The sequence below is a fragment of the Ahaetulla prasina genome, chromosome 1 (assembly GCF_028640845.1).
Source record: "Ahaetulla prasina isolate Xishuangbanna chromosome 1, ASM2864084v1, whole genome shotgun sequence".
In the NCBI taxonomy this organism is placed as follows: Eukaryota; Metazoa; Chordata; class Lepidosauria; order Squamata; family Colubridae; genus Ahaetulla; species Ahaetulla prasina.
In genome coordinates this window covers 135,133,475-135,154,530 of record NC_080539.1, presented here as the reverse complement: position 1 = coordinate 135,154,530, position 21,056 = coordinate 135,133,475, and the positions used below count along the sequence as shown (strand labels likewise).

The 21,056-nt window shown below is 38.6% G+C and overlaps 1 protein-coding gene across 1 annotated transcript in view; it reads right to left on the bottom strand.

Annotated features, from left to right (window-relative positions):
- The window catches only part of COL9A1 (collagen type IX alpha 1 chain), a 93,026-nt gene extending 72,809 nt beyond the window's left edge, over positions 1-20,217 (bottom strand). Inside the window, exons 1-5 of the mRNA XM_058176363.1 lie at positions 20,100-20,217; positions 19,619-19,751; positions 10,636-11,032; positions 3,534-3,617; positions 2,618-2,638 (exon numbers count right to left, since the gene is read on the bottom strand). Coding sequence (XP_058032346.1) covers positions 2,618-2,638; positions 3,534-3,617; positions 10,636-11,032; positions 19,619-19,751; positions 20,100-20,217 — 753 coding nt within the window. The remainder of the gene's footprint in view (positions 1-2,617; positions 2,639-3,533; positions 3,618-10,635; positions 11,033-19,618; positions 19,752-20,099) is intronic.
- Between the last annotated feature and the right edge of the window lie 839 nt (positions 20,218-21,056).

Below are 21,056 nucleotides of genomic sequence, written 5' to 3'. Positions count from 1 at the left end.
AGTAATTACAATCTGAGATGTACAGAATGACACATGGTGTGTGAGGACAGATGTGCATACACATATATGTATCTCTGTTAGTAGAGGTGGGCAGTGACAGAATTCATGCCTCTGTCTACAGAAAATCTCAAAAGTGTTTTTTTCCTTCCAAAGGCTATTAGACCAGGGGTCTCCAACCTTGGTCCCTTTAAGACTTGTGGACTTCAACTCCCAGAGTTCCTCAGCCAGCTTTGCTAGCTGAGGGACTCTAGGAGTTGAAGTCCACAAGTCTTAAAGGGACCAAGGTTGGAGACCCCTGTAGTAGACTGTTTTTGCCTGGAAAGAAGAAGAAGAAGAAGAAGAAGAAGAAGAAGAAGAAGAAGAAGAAGAAGAAGAAGAAGAAGAAGAAGAAGAAGAAGAAGAAGAAGAAGAAGAAGAAGAAGAAGAGGAGGAGGAGGAGGAGGAGGAGGAGGGGGGGGGAGAATGAGAAGCAAAACATCATCTTCTTTTTCCTCAAGGAAAAAAAACAACCTATCTAGTTGCTCTTTAAGGCAATAATGGGGAATGAAAAGGAAGGGATTATTATGCTTTATATTTTCATTTCATTCTAAACAGGAAAAGAAGGTGTCTTCTCACTATGACTGACCCTGTGATAAAATGGAATAAATTAATGTCCTAGGGATTAAAATTATGTCCCATTAACTTCACTCTCTTGTAAAATGGGAAATCAATTTGAGATAGAGAAAATAAAATGGTACCTACACAAAGGAGTTTAAGTGAAATTCCATAAATGTATAGCTAATATCCAGAATTATCTTCTGAGACATGTACATAAGTAAGAGATAAATTATGCACACATACCATAGCCTTTAATAAAACCTTGTCCTCTATAACTTTCCTCCCTCCCTCCCTCCCTCCCTCCCTCCCTTTTCTTTCTTTCTTTCTTTCTTTCTTTCTTTCTTTCTTTCTTTCTTTCTTTCTCTTTCTTTCTTTCTAACAATTTTTGTAAGTCCTAAGAGGCTTGGAAAATTCCAAACTATTCATTTTCATATATAATTTAGGGGAGGAATTCAAGGCCTATAAGACACACTGTTTTCTTTTGGTGATGAAATTCTAACTGCACAGTAGATGCTCTGTGATTTTCTAACAGGCCCTTTTTTGTACCTTCACATTTTTCGGTAAATGGTGAACAGCTGAGAGGAAAAGCAGTTTTCCTATTAATTTCAGATTGTGAGAATTTCAGCTTTAGACAGAGTTCTCACAACCAGTAGTTTAAAAGGTATTTTTAATTCAGACCAGAGTCATTATCATTGCTTGCAAAGTAAGCTGCTTCGTGTCACCATCAGCCATAAGGCTGCATAGTACACATTCATTTTCTTTGTAAAAACATAGGCAGAATTTTTTTTCTTTCAATCTGTTGGATTTTCTCACTGTGCTTCAGAAGATTAACATTTCATTTTGTAGAAATGCATTATTACACATTAATAGTTTTAAGTAAACTCTCAGCTGATTTTCTGGCATTCTTTGAAGACTTGATTTTTAAAAATGAGAGCCTTTCATCTATTTTTAATGTAAGCTCATAAAAGAATGCATGTATATATGTGATTCTGCTTTACAGTGTGTCAGTCACTAGAGAATTCTTCCACAAAACAATGAATGACTGTTATTAGGAAACATATCATCTTTTCAGAATACTCAAATAAGTGAGCGGAGTGAAATTCACAGAAATTTTTCCCCTTCTGTGTTTCCCACAGCAAAGTGCCTTATTCCACATTCACTTTCCTTCCATTTATATATCTTGGTACCATTACCTGTTTATATCACTATATGGTGATTAATTTTTTTTAAAAAAATCAATTTTGGCTCTACATTCATAATCACTAAGATCAGTTGGAAGCCCACGTCACACATAAATGTGGAGGAAATGATCCTTTTTTATTACCCTGTTTGTAATTATAAGAAGATTGCTTAGGGAACTGAAGTGATAATTAACCCACCTAACTTAATCCAAAGGATGCGTCCTTTGTGGATTCCACTGAATTAAAACAAATGGGCTTTCTTGGACTTAAAGCAGAAGGGTACTAAATATATCTGGGGGAGGGAAGCATCAAAATTGATAGAATGGATCCCAACCTAATTATACTTGTTAATCTTAATTAGATTACTCTGAATAAGAGCCGGGTTCCAAATCCCATTGCTATCAATTCACTCGTGTGCGCTCGCAGGCATGTGTGGCGCTTCTGCGCATGCGCAGAAGTATCCGGGTGGATGGGCGGAGCCTCACACCACCATTGCTACCGGTTCACCCAATCCAGTGCGAACCGGTAGCAACCCACCCCTGCTCTGAATGGTGTGTAGGGTCCCTGTGAAGCCTCAGCAACCAGGAAAAATAACTCAGTGCAGGTTCAAACTATGATATGTCAAGCAATATATTTTATGGTGGCTTCTGGCTTCCTCTAGGAAGCTCTCCAGCTGGGCATAAAAGATCCCATACCTTCTCCAATATAGCAACATCACTAGAAACATACACATTACTTTAATTGATTGACAACCCAAACTAGAATCAAACAGCAAGTAGTTTATCGAAACCTTTTACATGCTTCGATTGAATAAGAATCCTTCTAGTTTTAAGACTTACCTTTATGATGGTCTGGCTTATCTGAAAAGAATAAAAAAGAAAGTTAGGCAGAACTCACTTGCGCTGGACAAAGGCGAATGGCTTGCAGAAAAATCCACAGGAACCAGGGAAATTTTGTGCAGGAGCCGGAGCTACCCATGGTTACTTCTTCGATTGCCACAGATGGATTTTAATGTTACTGAAGAACAGAGCCCAAAGGAATCCCTCCAAATCCCTCCAAATTCCACAACCGGCAAAAAGCACAGCTGTTGCGCGGATGAATGTCGGAGGAGGGTAGCTAGACTGGAGGAAACCCGATGTCTAAGAAAGGAGGGATTGAATGACTCCAGCTTTTTAACCCTTTGGCCTGCTTTTTAGCATTGTGCACTTTCTGGCAGCGGTTTGTGCCTTGCTCTGTGCTGCAAAGGGCTTCATTGGGCAAGGAGGACACCTTCCCCATCCTGAATTGCTTTTTTTAAAGCTCTGCTTTCAAAAGGAAATATATTAGGGCATTTGGAATACAGGTAATCCTTGACTTGCAACAGTTCTTTTAGTGACCGTTCAGAATTACAATGGCACTGAAAAATGCGACTTATGACTGTTTTTCATAGTGACCACCTTTGCCGCATCCCCATGCTCATGTGATCAAAATTCAGACACTTGGTTCGTATCTATGATCTTTGCTGGGATCCCCTTTTGCGAATCTTCTGACAAGCAAAGCCAATGGGGAAGCCAGGTTCACTTAACAGCCGTGTTACTAACTTAACAACTGCAGTGATTCACTTAACAATTGTGGCAAGAAAAGTCGTCAAATGGGGCAAAACTCAACTTAACTAATGTCTCGCTTAACGACGGAGGTTTTGGGCTCAAGGATGGTCGTAAGTCGAGGACTACCTGTGTTCCAAAGTTGAAAAGTAAGCTTTGCCCTTAAGATTACCGAGCTCCTGATTGTAAGTTCACTGCATGTTTCTCTTTGAGGACGCCGGGGGTCACAATGAATCATCAGCCACTGGATCTCAAACTGATAAGAGAGCAAAAAAGAGAAGCAGTAAAAGAATTTTATAAAACTGATACTTGATTATTGATCATCATCATTCAGCAATAGAACCTCTCTAAGGCTGGTAAGGTGTTGCTTTGGTGGTATCCTTTCCTTAAGTCTGGGGATTGAGAACCGCATGACTTCCTCACTTCGATCCTCACAGTTTTGTGATATAGTTAATAACCGACACCACTCACAAATAGGAAATTGAAGCCGGGAGGCAGAGATGACCCAAAGCCCCATCTGATAATTCCAACTCTCTGGTAATTATATATTAAAAATTGAAACAAGATCTTCACGCTTAGAGGATGGACCACAATGGCTAGAACAGATCATAACAACAGAGGTAAAAGTAAGCAATACAAGCTTGGCCACATGAAAACAATACTTCCAAAGCCGCCCCCCCCCAATACAGATAGTTCTCAACATATGACCAGTTGCTTAGTGACTGTTTGAAGTTACAATGGACCCTGAAAAGGGAACCCACAACCCAGTTTTGAAATTTTGACATCCATTCCCCCCTCTCCCTGCTCCAATAATCATGTGACTGCATTTTAGGCTCTTGGCAACCAGGCCCTTTTTATGGCCATTTGCTATGCCCCATGGTCACATGACCACAATTTGTCACACTTTTGCCAAAAACCAACTTTTACTTCCAGTTTCTGGGGTGGGGGAAAACCTGCCCCATAGGAAACAGTGAGTTCACTTAACGATCGTCACAGTTGTTTAACAATTGCTGCAAAAGAGATTGTAAAATTGGGTCTGGTCACTTGATGATCCACTTTAACAAGTCACAACTTACGACCATAATTGTGGGGCTCAATTATAGTCATAACTTGAGGACTGCTTGTACTTAATTCTTACATGAAGCTTAGGAAATGCTAACAACCCAAGTCTTTGTTTAGACATTCACGTTTAAGGACCGTATTCAAGAGTATTATTTACCATACTCATTCCTACCAAATAATACTAATTTGCAGAAATATATCTGATTTAACCAAAGGACAAAAAAACTAATTCTATGATGTATTTTCTTCCAAGAAAAATCTGCTCTTGTAAATTGTACTTGCCTAATTAATTCCAAGGGATAAAATCCATAGTTTATTTTACTTTATTTTTATCAACTTTGATTGACAATTTTACTTCGGTTACCTTGAAGGTCGCTTCAAATGTTAAACACCATGTCAAGAACTCCATCCCCAAATTAACAGGGACAGGATCCAGTTTTGGAATTAGAATGTTAAAGATTGCACTGTTATCTTAAACATCTAGAACAGGGGTATCAAACTGGCAGCTCGCAGGCCGGATGTGTCACATGCAGGCCACGCCCACCCCAGCTCCATGAAGGGGGAAATGTCGCGATATGTCACGTGACAGCAATGTGACATGGCGAGTTTGACACTCATGATCCAGAACATTAAAACACCCTTTGTGTCCCTTAACTCTCCAGACCACAAATAATGCAAAAAAAAAAAAAAAATCCACATTTTGTCTCAGTTTGAGCAGCTTCCCTTCATGCAAAATCACACTTTTCGCACACTGATGTATAAAAAAATAAAATAGCAATTTTTGCTAATTTAGTCCTATTGATTGAAAAAAACTAGGCTTGTATATATTTCTACTGTATACAAGTAATATCTTTCTAGATGGATTCTTCCAGAAAAACTTTTTCCCCTTTGGAGAACTAGAATTCTAATGCTATATCACTATGCTGTCAATGACTTTGTTAAATTCAAGCTTCTTTCCTTGACCGGGACGCCTTACGCACGGTCACTCACGCCCTCGTCACTTCCCGCCTGGACTATTGCAATGCTCTCTACATGGGGCTCCCCTTGAAGAGCACCAGGAGGCTCCAGCTAGTCCAGAATGCGGCCACGTGGGTGATAGAGGGAACTCCGTGCTGCTCCCACATAACACCTATCCTGCGCGGCCTACACTGGCTGCTGGTGGCCTTCCGGGTGCAATTCAAGGTTTTGGTCACCACCTTTAAAGCGCTCCATGGCTTAGGACCGGGATATCTACGAGACCACCTTCTGCCGCCGATTGCCTCCCAACAACCTGTGCGCTCCCACAGAGCGGGCCTCCTCAGGGTGCCGTCGACCAAACAATGCAGGTTGGTGACCCCCAGGGGGAGGGCCTTCTCTGTGGCAGCACCGGCCCTGTGGAACGAGCTTCCTCCGGGCCTTCAGACGTGAACTGAAGACTTTATTATTTCAGCGAGCTGGACTAGCCTAAGAAATATTTTAGTGAAATTTTAAATGGGTTTTAAACTGGTTTCTACCGTTTTAGTGATTTGGCCGTTAAAATATTTAGTTTTAATTTGTTTTTATATTGTTATTTATTATATTGTTGTATTTTAATATGGCTGTGAACCGCCCTGAGTCCTGCGGGAGACGGTACGGTATAAAAGTTTAATTAATAATAATAATAATAAAAAGCTATATTTGATGGATAAAGGAAAATATGGTTCATTTTCTTCCAGAATATAGAATAAAGATGAACATTTATTTGGGATAAAAGAATTGAATGCCTTATCAAACTGGAATCCTGAAAACTCAGCTCATCTAAGGTAAGGTCATGAGTTGGGTTGGGTTGGATTGGGGTGAGGCAGGGATAAAATGTCAAAAATGGTAATATGAAGGTTGCTTTTCTCTGAAGCATTTACAATTTCATTCTCTGTTTTTTTTTTAAATGTTTCATACAATAATCGTCAGTGATTTTGCTTTAATTTTTCCCCAGATTTTGGAATTTTTAGATACTCAGGGAATATTCTATTACATTCTTTATACATTCTCATTGCACATTGCCTGCAAATAACTAGATTTTGAATCATTCGGAACTGCTCCTGATGCCAAAAGAACTTTATTCATGGATGCATACTGAAAATCAGAGGGTTACTTTCAACCATATCATTTAATATATTTGAATATTCTCCTTGTTTTCAGGTATCTTCAGAAGAAGAAAAAAAGCAATCACGTATATATATGTTTTGGCTTCCCATGCCTAATTTGTAATATTCCAATTATGGGGTGTAACTAATTTTACACCGATTAATCTTGAAGACTGTAATTAGCTTATTCTTCACTTTCTCCTCCTGTCAATGCATGACTGGAAAAGAATGAAGAGGGGAATCCACACCCTTTTAGTATGAGTTAGTACCCTCTTTTTACAGTTTCATGCAATATGGGACAAGTCTCACTTCTTCAGACTTTTTTTTGAATGTATTTATAGTAACACCTAAAGGGCAGGAAACTGCAAGGCAGAGGCAGCCTTCTTAGCTTGATTAATACAAAGAGGTAGTCCTCTTTACAACCATTTAAAGTTATAACTTTCATATTACCTTTTTTGACATTCTATCCCCACCTCACCTCACTCCAACCCAGCCCAACCCAACTCAACTCAACTCATGACCTTAAAGTGACTTAGTACCATTTTTCACACAACCGTTGCAGCATCCCCACAGTCATATGATCAAAATTTGGATGCTTGGCAACTGGCCTGCATTTATGACAGTCGCACTCTCCCGGGGGGAGGGGGGGTCATATGATCACTATTTATAATCTTCCCAACTCCAAGCAAAGTCAATGGGGAAAGCCAGATTCACTTAACGACCACATAGTTCACTTAACAGCTGTACTGATTCTCTTGGCAACCGTGGAAGAAAGAAAGATTATAAAATGGAGCAAAACTCACTTAAAAACTGCCTTGCTTAGCAATGGAAATTTTGGAGCTCAATTGACGTCATAAGGGCCTCTGGTGGCTCAGCAGACTAAGTCTGTCTGTTATTAACACAGCTGCTTGCAATTACTGCAAGTTCAAGTCCCACCAGGCCCAAGGTTGACTCAGCCTTCCATCCTTTATAAGGTAGGTAAAATGAGGACCCAAATTGTTCGGGGCAATAAAAGTTGACTTTGTATATAATATACAAATGGATGAAGACTATTGCTTAACATAGTGTAAGCCGCGCTGAGTCTTTGGAGAAGGGCGGGATATAAATTCAAATAAAAAAAAATAAGACAAGACAACCGGTATACTACCATATTTACCAATTTACCAATTCGTTAGAGAAAATTAATTGTGGTGCCTAGAAGTGGAGCTCTCGCCTCACAATCAGGAGACTGTGAGTTCAATCCTAGGTAGAGGCAAATATTTGTCTCTCTGGGCACGATGAGTATATATCTGCTGAATACAACTCCACATTGGTGACAGGAAGGGCATCTGGCCAGTAAACACTCAGCTCCATTTAGTTGCCCAGACTCCACCCTGCAAGTGATTATGGGGCCATTAAAAGATGATGATGATGATTAGAGAAAATTCATTCAATTTGATTAATAAGATAAACCATTAACCATTTCATGCAGAGGCAATCAGTCATCCTCTTCATAATATCACTGTAAGGAGGGTAAGAAATTGCCATGTGCTGGGATCATAATTAGCTCATGGCATAAAAAGGCAGGACAATGATTGACTGACTGACTGACTTATTATATGTTAACATATCTTTGTTATTTATAAAGAACTTAAGGCAGCAGGCATACCTAATACTCCCTCCACCTATTTTCTCCACTACAACAACACTGTGAGGAGGATTGGGCTGTAAGAGAATGACTGGCCAAAAGTCACCCAGCCACCTAGTTCGGCCTTAGCAGGATTAGAACTCAGTTTCCTGATTTCTAGGCCAGTGCCTTAACTACTACACCAAAATTCTCACCAGCCTATAGCAATAGCAATAGCAGTTAGACTCATACACCGCTTCACAGAGCTTTACAGCCCTCTCTAAATGGTTTACAGAGTCAGCATATTGCCTCCCCCAACAATCTGGGTCCTCATTTTACCAACCTCGGAAGGATGGAAGGCTGAGTCAACCTTGAGCCTGGTGAGAATCAAAATGCCAAACTGCTGGCAGCCAGCACTCAGCAGAAGTAGCCTGCATTACTGCGTTCTAACCAATGGGCCAGGACATTTATTATTATTTAAAATCTCTGTTTTAAATGGCTAATTTTTCTTCTATTGATATTTGTGCAAAAAGGGTTTATACGAATTAAGTTTAGCATCATTTAATCCAGTGATGGGTTGCAGCAACGGCGGGAGACTCCACCTACCCACTCAGATGTCTCTGCGCATGTGGAGAAGCATCATGTGAGCACACGAGCACCCACGAGTGAACTTGTAGCAGCCAAAATTGAAACCCACTACTATAGTTGTGTATATTCCCTACACTAGTTGTAGGGTTATGAATACAACCTGATACATACCATCCAGTATCTGGCTTAACATAAATAAAATAAGTTACTCCAATCACTAAGTTAGACATATGCCCCTGCACAAACATGTATGGACATATTTATGGCAACTGTTTACTGGGATACAATTGTATCTCCATCATATCCAAACTTTAAACCTATTTAAGTCAATTTTATTTCATTCTTTAAGTAAGACATGGTCAGCAGTGAGTTGGAATTCATGTCATAATACTTCATTCATCATATGCCATATTCATATAATTAATGCTAGGCCCATATGAACCTGCAGAATTCACCATCAATAGCTTAAGAAGTTCCAGGAATCCCCAGCTTGTTGGATCAACAGGCTGGAATCTTATGGAAATATTATGGTTCATTTCAAAACAAAACACCATGCATGTAGAACTTATCACTTCTTTTTCTGAGTTTGCCTCTAAGTATTACCGGAGGCCATTGGCATTGTTGGAAACATAGATTAAACTTAAGTCTAATGCTTTGACTTATAGCATGCTAGCATCCCTTTTTTCCTTACAAAATAATTAGACAAACAAAATCACATAATGCTGGATGCTAAGAGAGAACTCTGTGGGTATCATACTGAAGATGATTGTGCTAGTTCACGAAAGCAGGAGATGGTTAAATTTAATAGGCTAGGAAATAATGTTTTTTTTCCAGAAAATGAAAATGTAAATCAGTCCGAAACTTGAGTGTTCCCTTTTTAAAGACTAATTTAGTTAATGCAGATTGATTGCATTGTAAATTTAGTACCATGAGGTAGACATAAAAGTGAGTAATGAATGGGAAAGCCCTTACAGAGCCTGCAAAACTGGTTGTCCATATATTCGTTAATGTCTTTATTTTATATCATTGGAACAAAGCTTTATTATGCTATTAGAAATAATGCAAATTGTTGCTTTTGCTCAAAGATATCTAAGGCTTACACGCCCTCTTTTCTGCTACCCTAGGTGGCAGGTTCTTCACTGACTTTTTAATTCTATCTATGAAAATGAATAAATGTTCACACCAACAAACATCTTTTTGCAATTGAATCCATTGCTACAATCTGGTCAGTGTCTGGAGATTCTCAATCTCTTGCCAAACGCAAGATATGTTCCAAAATAAAGTACTAGTTTTATTTTTAAAAATGCTTCATTTTATTCTTACATAAAAAAGCATATGTAGTCTAGATTTTGGAACCGTGATCTTTCGAGGAAGAGGATCATATCTTCCATATCAGGAAGATGTTGTTTCCATTTGAACTTTTTCAGATATTCTTCTATACCAGAAAGAAATCCTATACCCATAAGCCAACACATTTTTTAACTGACAGAATAATTAATTTCGATAAGCTACTTACCTATAATATAGTTCAGAGTGATGGTTAAATTTGTAAAAAAAAAAAAATTCAGGTTTTAGTTACGTACCCTTGCAATGAGTTAAGACATAGCTTTTCATTGGGCCCAGCTTCCTTTTTAGTCTGGTCTATTAATTATCTCCTGTTTTCATCCTGTTTCCCTTAGTAGCTATGCAGTTCTTGAAATGTTCACTTAAAAAAAATGTCCAAATATTCAATTATAATGAAGTTTCAGTCTTTATACCTTATTAAGTGATACTCTTTCCTTACAATGTCAAAACTATTGAACCATTTCTTACTGTTCCATTTGAAGCATATTATACTCTTAGCCTCTATTACCATACGCAATTTCTTTAAAAATTGAAAAAGCTTTTTGCTGTAAGGGGAAATGTCTACAACTTACCGGAACTGAAATTTGAGGATTATTTTTCAGTTTTCCCAATGTGGTAAAGCCATCAATATTGATCTTCCCTCTTGGTTTTATGGGTAAAGTTTGTATCATAGCACAGTCAATATAAAGTGTGACAGAATTCTTTTCTACACCAACCATAACTTTATGCCACTGGGAATCAAAAAGATAAGGTAAATCCAGAAATGATGCTGTCTGGAGACTTCTGTCAATTGCTTTATATGAGAATTCAAGGCATTTGGCTTGTCCGTTAAACTTCAGTCCAACTTGTTCCTTTCCAGAAGAATCTAAAATTTGCCATAGGCTCCAGGTTTTCCGAATTGTATTCCCAGTCATTCGAAAAGTAGTCAGAATGGAGTAGAGATCGGGTAGTCCTTGAGGATACAAGGATCTATAAAAAATGGAAATTAAATAGGCTGCTTACTAGGTTGACTTAACATTGAGATACATTATCATTTCAAAGAATCATCAGGAAGCCGCTATCTAAAGACAACATTAACAAACAGATTCATCCCAATCTGAACCAATCATTCCACTTTACTGTCAGAGAGAGATTCAGTAATATTGGCTTACTTTGTGGAAGAATTAAATCCAGACAAGACCTAGAAGCTCATGACCTTTTACCAATAACAAAACGGTGCTATGGATGAATACAAAACTACTGTGTAAGAGTACTTAATCAGATTACTGAAATCAAGCTATCCTATGTTCTACATCATTCTCCCTTATAAAGTTGTAGTTTGGATTAAATATTATACTATTAAAACAGATTATTTTTCCTTGGCTGTACCAGATTCTTCAGATTTGGTTTAGTCAAAGTCTGCATTCTAATACTATTCATTGCCTGAATAGCTGTCCTTCCTGTTTTCCATTGTCCCAAAGGTGCTTTTTCAGGAGGCAACTGGACTTTCTTGGTTTTCCTTTGAAGACACTTCGCTTCTCATCCAAGAAACTTCTTCAGCTCTGACTCCCCAACATCCAGTTAGAGCTAAAGAAGCTTCTTGAATGAGAAGCAAAATGTCTTCAAAGCAAAAACAAGAAAGTCCAGTTGCCTCCTGAAAAAGCACCTTTAATGACCTGGATGACTGAGAATCTCCATAGACGTTTAGCTCTGCACTTTGGAATGAACACCCTTTGAATGGTGCGGATACATGAATGGATTTCCAGAAAAAGTGCAGACTACAGGAACCATTCGCGCTTCAGTTTGAGATGCAGACAACACAGACTCATCCCCAACAGCCTGCGCCTTTCTTCAACAGTGAAAGGACACAGGGCAGAAAACATCCTGCAAAAAACAGTTCCACAACACAGTCCTGTCAGCCGTTACAAGAAGGCTCCACACCCATTTGCACTACTCAGGTGATCCTCAGGACACAGATAAACCTCCAAGTGGCTCAATGACTCCCTAAAAGGATGCAAATGACCAGCTGTCTGGAAGGAATATAAATCCTTCCATTCCCCACCATCCAACCACAGCTGAAGAAGCTTCTTGGATGTGAAGTGAAACATCTTCAAAGAAAAAAACAAGAAAGTTCAGTTGCCTCCTGAAAAAGCACCTTTGGGACAATCATGACCTGGATGACTGAAAATCTCCATGGATTGTTTTCCATCGGTAGCCTTTGCTATGCCAAATTTCTCACTTGGGGAATTGGCTTCTTCTATGTATGTGCCTTTGTTATTTATTCAAAAAGCATCTCAAGAAATTTTTAATTAATTAAGAAAAGAAGACCATCTTTTCTGTTAGGGGCCACCGATGATTGCAGGAGCATGTGAGTAACTCCTCTTGAATGGCTGTAAAGTGTTGAGCTTAGCTTCAGTGATAGATTATTAGGCTGAAAGCAATGAATAAATCTCATCCTCCATTCCTATATGCAATGTTGCCCCTCTGATCTCTCTCCTTAGGTTTGTAGTTTTGTACAAAATCTGAGATGATTCACACGTTTTATTATAAAGAATAATTTCTCCTCTGGTTCTGAGGTACATGTTACTTTTTTCCCCCTGTGGTGTCTTCATGAATACTGTAAGACATGAGTATATAAGTCATCACAAACTGAGAAATCAGATTTATTGTTTCCAAAACAGCATTTCTTATTTCTGACACACACCTTGTCCTGGCAGACTTTTGTAAGAAAATATGTGGAAAAATTTAACACATAGGTGGGTAGGCATTAGTTCTCAAAGAAAATCTGTTTGTGTTCCTAGCTTCTACAAATGTAAAACATCTTAGGTGCATAGTTTTTAAATATTTAAAATGTGCTATCCAACTCAGCACAGATGCAATTGATTTTATCTGCAAAATGCAGGACAAAGCAGTCCTAGCTAGAGTCTATAAATTCTTCATTCTGGTCCCCAAATCCCAGTGGACTCCTTGCAAATAAACAGAATAGCTGGCTAGTTGTTTTTTAATTAATTAATTTGTTAAGCCTGTGCTTCAGGATCTCAAATGACTTATACAGGGATTTCCCTTCACCTCGTTTTCACCTTGATACAACAAGCTTACAAAATACATTGGGCTGGAAAAAGGTGAGTCCAAAATCACATGTTGCACTTTTCTGGTGGATTTGAAAATGATACAATACCTTAAACCAGGGGTCTGCAAACTTGGCTCTTTTAAGACTTGTGGACTTCAACTCCCAGCCAGCTTTGCTGGCTGAGGAATTCTGGGAGTTGAAGTCCACAAGTCTTAAAAGAGCCAAGTTTGCAGACCCCTGCCTTAAACATTACACCACACTACAGAAGCAAAGTAATAAGAGTTCTTTCCTGTAATCATTACAAAGATATTTCAGAGTCTAACTATGCTTTCTCTGAGTTTCAAACTAGCCAGCTGTGGTCATTGACCAAGCGTTTAGGTACTTCACTTCCTCAGAATGCAAAATAGTTGAGTCAGCATTACAGTTTGATTGACAATGCTAGAGGCAATTGTAGTGGTGTCTGGATCAGTTCTTCATCCCAAGCACAGAGATCAACAGAACCACTAGATAAAATTACACTTCAAACAAGATTTAAAACCGTTAATTTCATTGCTGACTGTGATCAACTTAAATATGGTAGTATACCGGTTGTCTTGTCTTATTTTTTTTTATTTGAATTTATATCCCGCCCTTCTCCGAAAACTCAGGGCGGCTTACACTATGTTAAGCAATAGTCTTCATCCATTTGTATATTATATACAAAGTCAACTTATTGCCCCCAACAATCTGGGTCCTCATTTTACCTACCTTATAAAGGATGGAAGGCTGAGTCAACCTTGGGCCTGGTGGGACTTGAACCTGCAGTAATTGCAAGCATCTGCTGTTAATAACAGACTGTCTTAGCAGTCTGAGCCACTCAAGGACCCTTCTATATACATACAAAACATTTCAAGTTCAAAATCTTTCACAGGCTGTTTTGGACTTGAAACAAGGGATCCAAATTCAAACCAGAGTGTTTCACTTTAAAACAAGTGGAATTTTAAATGTTTTGCATGCTGCTACTTCCATTGATATTGCCTCCATATCTGTAAATGTTTGCATATTCTATATGTCAGAGTTCCAAGTAACACACCCAAAGAAAGATGGCTTCCAAGCCTGACACTATATCTGTTATATAAATATACATACATACACATGCACTCAAATATACATTATGATTACTTTTTTTCACTACACATACTTATACACACATAAACACATCCTTGCTCATCTATGCTATAAAGGTAAAGGTTCCCCTTGCACATATGTGCTAGTCATTCCCCACTCTAGGGGGCAGTGCTCATCTCCGTTTCAAAGCTGAAAAGCCAGCTCTGTCCAAAGACGTCTCTGTGGTCATGTGACCAGCATGACTAAACACCAAAGGCACATGGAACACTGTTACCTTCCCACCAAAGGTGGTTTCCTATTTTTCTACTTGCATTTTTTATGTGCTTTCGAACTGTTGGCAGAAGCTGGGACAAATAATGGGAGCTCACCCTGTTATGCGGCACTAGGGAGTCGAATCACTGAACTGCTCACCTTCCGATCAACAAACTCAGCGTCTTAGCCGCTGAGCCACTGCTATAGCTACTTCCTTTTCTCCTACTATACTTTCATATATTAATACATCAATTGAATAAACAAAGAAGTAATTACAACTCCATGCATCAGTTAATAAGAATCTCTTCATATGACTCAGCATAGCGTAGTGTTAGATGATCATATGCATTTCAAATTTTGGACAATTGAATCGACCAGATTGCTAGTGGGACTTTTTTCTCTCTCTTATGCATTGGCAGTGCTGTCTCACATGTATACCAGATTAACATTCAATCATTTTGCCTCAAGGATTATGGCTGAAATCCAAACACTGGATTCACACACTGAAATAAAGACTTTAGACGCCCATAGTTTGACTGGAAAACTATATGTCACCTTTCAGGTTATAAATTCAGGATACATGAATTTATATTATGCCCAGTCCTTGCTGGAAAATATACCAGCCATAGGAAGTTCACTTTATTTATTTATTGGGGGAAAAGAAAAACTGATAAAACAAAACAGATGAACTTCTGCTTTTTATTAGTTTCCAAGGTTTCCTTGGAAATATGCCAATTGGAAGCAGTGAGTAATAATCAAAAAATTATTTATTCTGAAATTAATCTTGCCAATGCCAACGAATACTGAATGTAAGCATTTATTAGCCTTCTCCTGATGCAGCATTTGTAAATGTATTTTATTTTATTTATTAGAATATTTCATAACAAATAAGCGAAGACGGATGAAGTAACATTAATTAACTGCAAGCTTCCACAAAGACAGAATAGACTATTTTAATAAACAGTATAAACAACACCCTCATTCTAATCCTGATATTTTTAGTATCCTCTAAATTCTCCCTAGTTACTCCTTAAAATTATCTTTATATATGCTCACTACATCTAGCAATATTACAAAGGAAACAATGATAAAAAAAATAAGTGGTGTTACTTAGAAGAGAAAAGCAAACTATTCAGAAGTAGAGAAATAAGTGGAACTTTATTTTAATATTTTAGCTAATGCCATTTTAAAAAATGGACTCAGTAATTCTTCATTACTTTTCCATCACTAGACCAGAGGTGGGTTTCAGCAGGTTCTGACCAGTTCTGGAGCTGAAATTTTGAGTAGTTCGGAGAACCGGTAGTAAAAATTCTGACTGGCCCCACCCCCTCTATTCTCTACCTCCCAAGTCCCATCTGATCAGGAGGAAATGGGGATTTTGCAGTAATCTTCCCCTGTCACATCCAACCAAGCCACGCCCACCAAACCATGCCACACCCACAGAACCAGTAGTAAAAAATTTGAAACCCACCACTGCACTAGATTATATGAGTCCTTGAGCAAAAATAAATTGCTGATTGCAAGTAATGCTACCAAGGCATCAGTGAGGCATACTCAAATATGAAATGCTGCAGCCCTGTACATTGTCATGAGAAAACATTGCAACCACATTTCAAACATTGGTAAGTAGAAGAGATTTATTTTAAAACATTAAGCATTGCTATTCTACCTTAAGCAAAAGTCTACTGAACATTGAGTCTCTGAATACGGAACTGTTCGTCTGGCACCACCCTGTTCTTGTTGCATATCTTGTTTTAATGTTTTATTCTGTATTCCCTTTTTCATTATGTTGTGAGCCCCCCCCCCCCGCCCCCAGTCACTCAACAGACAGGTGGCACATAAATTTAAGTAAATAAATAAATAAATTTCAACACGTAGAATTAATCTACAAGTTTATAACTAAGCTCCCCCACCCCCAAAAAAATTTCCATTCTTTTTGGAAGATTGCAAACAATCCATTGAATGTTTACTGTTTGATATATGACTTGTGTACTCCAATTTTTCATGTTAACTCAAGGGCTTTACAACCTTACAAGACTGCTGCAGAATTCCATTATTAATCTTTTAGCTTTTGATAGAATGCAGTGTTTCTAATCGAGCTTTTAATGAGAACGATTATGAAAAGAGCAAGCAAGCATTCCACTGATAACAAAGACCTGGGGGGGAGAAATGAGAGAATTTATGCAATAAAGAAAAAATGCTTTACATTCTTCAATTCATATTTACAAATATATCCTCAGTCTTTTTCCTCTTAAAGATTGCAGTCCGTTCAAACTCAAGAAATCATTTAAAAAATGTATGTTTGGGTGTGTGTGGAAAGTATACCTTGAATATTACCCCACTGCCCAATCACTGAAGGTTTTTAAGAAGTGATTGGACAGCCACTTGTCTGGAATGGTATAGGGTCTCCTGCTTGAGCAGGGGTTGGACTAGAAGACCTCCAAGGTCCCTTCCAAATCTGTAATTCTGTTAAATCTGTTTTAATACAAGTAAACCTGGAAATAATTGTGGGACTCTACATATCTACTCAGATTTGAAAATGTAGCTTTTATTTGTACCTATTATTGTTTGTGAATGGAATAAATGTGCAAAGCTGCTTGAAAAATGCTACTATATAAAGAAAGGCTTCTATCAGTAATTAATAAAGCTGAACTGTAAATAACCTCTTCTGGATTAAGTTGCTTGCAAGAAGCTATAAAGATGCATTCTTATTTTTCCCTTCAATTTCAGGTGATAAATTCTGATATGAGGGATTTTGGCAAAATACAATAATTGAATTTACCCTTATCTACATGACAGTTTTCCCCTAAGCCTACCTCTAAATTAATTTTACATTAACATTTTTCTCACAATGCAAAATTCAACACAGTGCAGTTCTTATATTATTATGCTGCAAAGAAAAACATGAAAAACAATAAAATAAAGTCTATTGTTGGAAACACAGGAGGAAAAATAGGAAACTGGAAACTGGGAAAAAACCACAATAGATTCTGAAATAAAGCCTGTAAGAGATTAGATTCAAATTTGGATGCATCTGACAGAGGCTTGCTACATTTCTACTTTTGTTAGTAGCATTTTTAATCTTAGGGATTAACCCATAATTCCAACTACTTTTGCAATTCCTTGAGGAGAAATTTGTCAGGATTTTTAAAACAACAGCAACAGTCGTACTAAATTATAATAATCTCTGTCTAGGAATTACAACAACAAGAATAAAACCACCACAACACTAAAATGAGTCAGTTACAAATCACACAAACGCAATGAGAGGAAAAAGCCGATCTACTGAAGCCCGTTATAGCAATACAATAATCGAGCATCTTTCAGCACCAGTTTTGGTGAACAGCACCACTAAGCTTCCACAGCCGCTAGATGGCGATAGGTCCAAGACCTAAATTTCAAGAAAATAACAAAGCCCTTTCAACCATATCCAGACAAATTATAGAAAAGCTCACACATTCCCCACATAATAGCTGGCCACTGTTGTGTCCCAGACTAATATTAAAAATAATTACATGCTTCATGTAAAAATAAGTGATAGTGCAGTGTGGTGAGGGATAACAGCTTTATTAGCTGGATATAGGGACCAATGTATTACTCACATTCAGGTTAGGCGATCTGAACAAAATACGTTCTAAACTTATTTGAGATCTCTTCTGCAATTCATTCATGGGTTGAATACCCCTCCCCCCATTTTAATTTAACTCTTAGAATGATAGTCTTGATGCCCCACTAAGCCAGATTTCATGAGCTCTTGACAGCCAACACAGGTTTCTGATTGCTGGGTAAATACTTTAAAGGTTTAAATGGTTTACTCTGCAGAGCAGAAACATGTTTTATCAGAATATAGCCTTTCTCATTTAACTCTGTCCAATATCCTTGCTTAATGTTCTTCATTTTTAATTCCAAAATAAATTAAAAGTTTGGCTTGGCAATGGAAAGTTTGACGCAGTCAGGCATCAAGGAAAGTAGCATTGGGGCTCTTATAAATTCGAGGAAAGTTTTCTTATTTCCATTATATATTTTCAATGGATATTTGAAAAGAAGTTACTAAAATATGAAGTTCCACTGTATGTATATTTAGACCTGAATATAAATATCAATGAATAAAAACTATGACAGATACCCATGATGGCAAACCTATGGCACAGGGGCCACAGGTGGCATGTGGAGCCATTTCTGTGGGCACATGAGCCGTCATCCTAGATCAGCTCCACCGCACATAGTGCGCACCTCCTGACGGCCAGCTGATTTTCAGGTCTCTGCCATGCATGCGGGAGTTGCATGAGCATGCCCATGTCACCCCACCCCTCCCAGCAGTCTCCACGCAGCCTGTTTTGGATGCCAGGTAAGTCCAGGAATCACTTGGAACCTCTGGGAAGGTGAAAAATGGGCCTACCAGAAGTCCAGAAACTAGCCTCTGGAGGGCTTCCGGAGGACCGGGGAGACTGTTTTCACCCTCCTGGAGGCTGCAGGAAAGCCTCTGGAGCCTCCAGAGTCTATGGAGGGCAAAAAACAGGCCTACAGGCTGTTTCTGGCCTCCAGATGGTTCAGGGAGGCCTGCTAGGCCCAAAATGGGGCATGGGGGGTCACGTGTGCATGCGCGGGGGCTGGGGGAGCATGGAGGGGTTGCACGCACATGTGCAGGGATGCAGGGCAGCATGGGGGGATTGTGTGAACATGCACAGGGAGGTGGGGCATGTGTGGGGGGCATTGCATTATGAGTGTGGGCACGTGCACACATGCTATCGTGCGCGCATGCACACGCATTTGGCACCTGAGGAAAAAAAGGTTAGCCATCACTGACATATACATTTAAAAAGTGGTGATAGAACTATAGGGCAGAAAGTGGTGGGATGCTACTGGTTCACCGCAGATCGGGCGAACCGGTAGCAGCAGCGGGAGGCTCTGCCCACCCACCCAGACGCTTCTGCGCATGCTTTTCTCCACAGCAACAACCCTGTGAGGTGAGTTGGTCTCAGAGTGACTGACCCAAAGTCACCCAGCTGCTTTTCATAATTAAGGAGGGGCTAAAACTCATTGCTTTCTAGACTGCACAATTTCTTTCTGTTCAAAATGGCTGCTCAGTCAAATAAATAGACAATCTTAATAGAAATAATAAGAAAAATCAATTAAACAAATTTTACCTAGTAGGAATCCTGAAGTCTGCTTTGGTACCTAATCTGTAAGCAATTTGTGAAGATGTAGAGCCCACCACACGTTGAATAATGCCTGTGGAAGCAGCTTTATCAAGCTGGAACTGTGAAATTAAGTCATAACCTAAAGTAAGGAACACAAATATTTGAGAAAACAAATAAACCACAAAATGATGTAGTTAGATCTTTTTACCCTGCTATTTTTTCCTTTTGATATGTATTTTCTGATTAATTCAACTTTGCTGCTGTTCAAAATTCAATTCAAGACGGTTACGTTTCTTAATTGTTCACATTAGAAATATAAAGGTGTCTTGCCTTGAAAATAATAAATGATGGTGTAATTAAATAATATATAAAGCAGCTTCTTTCAGTCACATTCACTTCACGGAACAAAAACAAGCAGTCCTTTAAAAAGATGTTCCGTATTAGTTTATATGAAGGAAATTACGTGTAATAACTTGCGTTTACTTGCCTGGTAGATCATCCTGGCCAATCTTGGTTCGTGGGCAGAGGCCCATCCTCATGTTGGAATTGAATGTTATTGGAAACCCTGCAACAAGATTAGACATGCTGCAGTTATCTCTGTCCATTTTGCTGTTGAATGGTCTATGACCTGCAGCAATCTCCTTAGAGGGAGTTCCAGAAAACAAATCAATTTATTTATTTAAGATTGTGTATAAAAACCTAAAGCACAAACAAGTTCACATTCTGTACAGCTAAAATCAAAAGAAGCTACATTCATGAAGTCAAATGATGCTACAGGTGAGATAAATATAGATTGGAGAAAGCCGTGGAGAATCTCAGTTCTTTCCCTGCTATTTCTGAAGGTCCTCTGTCTTCCCTAAGATACAGAAATAGTTCTGTAGTACAAGTTATTTGTGGTTTGGACAACTTTACAAAGTTTCTACTGAGATAGATAGTGAAGTTCATACCTACACTAAAATCAAAATAATCAAGCGCCAACTCTGCTTTTGCAAAACCTGCCCAGGTTTTGGCGTTCTTCCCTTTTCCTTTCATACTTCAGATATTTTCTTCTTACTCTTTCTTTCCCCGTGTTTGATTATACAACATGCTCAGTTACGTGAGGGCAAGTATAGGAATCATAACTGAAGGTTCCTTGCAAGAACAAACAGCCATTTCACTTTCTCTAAAGCACCACTGTGTGTATGTGGAAAGGGGGAAAAATATCTCAGTCTATTTAGTCAACCAACCTCACCCTCCTAAAAAAAAAAAAAAAGGAAAAGGAAAACTAAACATTGGTTCCAGTTAGCTGTAGAATTCAACCTATGCACTGTTTCAAGTCAAGTTGGAAGATCCCTCTGGAGGCTGGAAGAAAAAGTTACAATTTGAACGGAGAAATTTTTTTCCTGACCGCAAAAAGCATTTTGTCTACCATTCCAAGAAATTTTCTTACAGTTGGTTGATCACA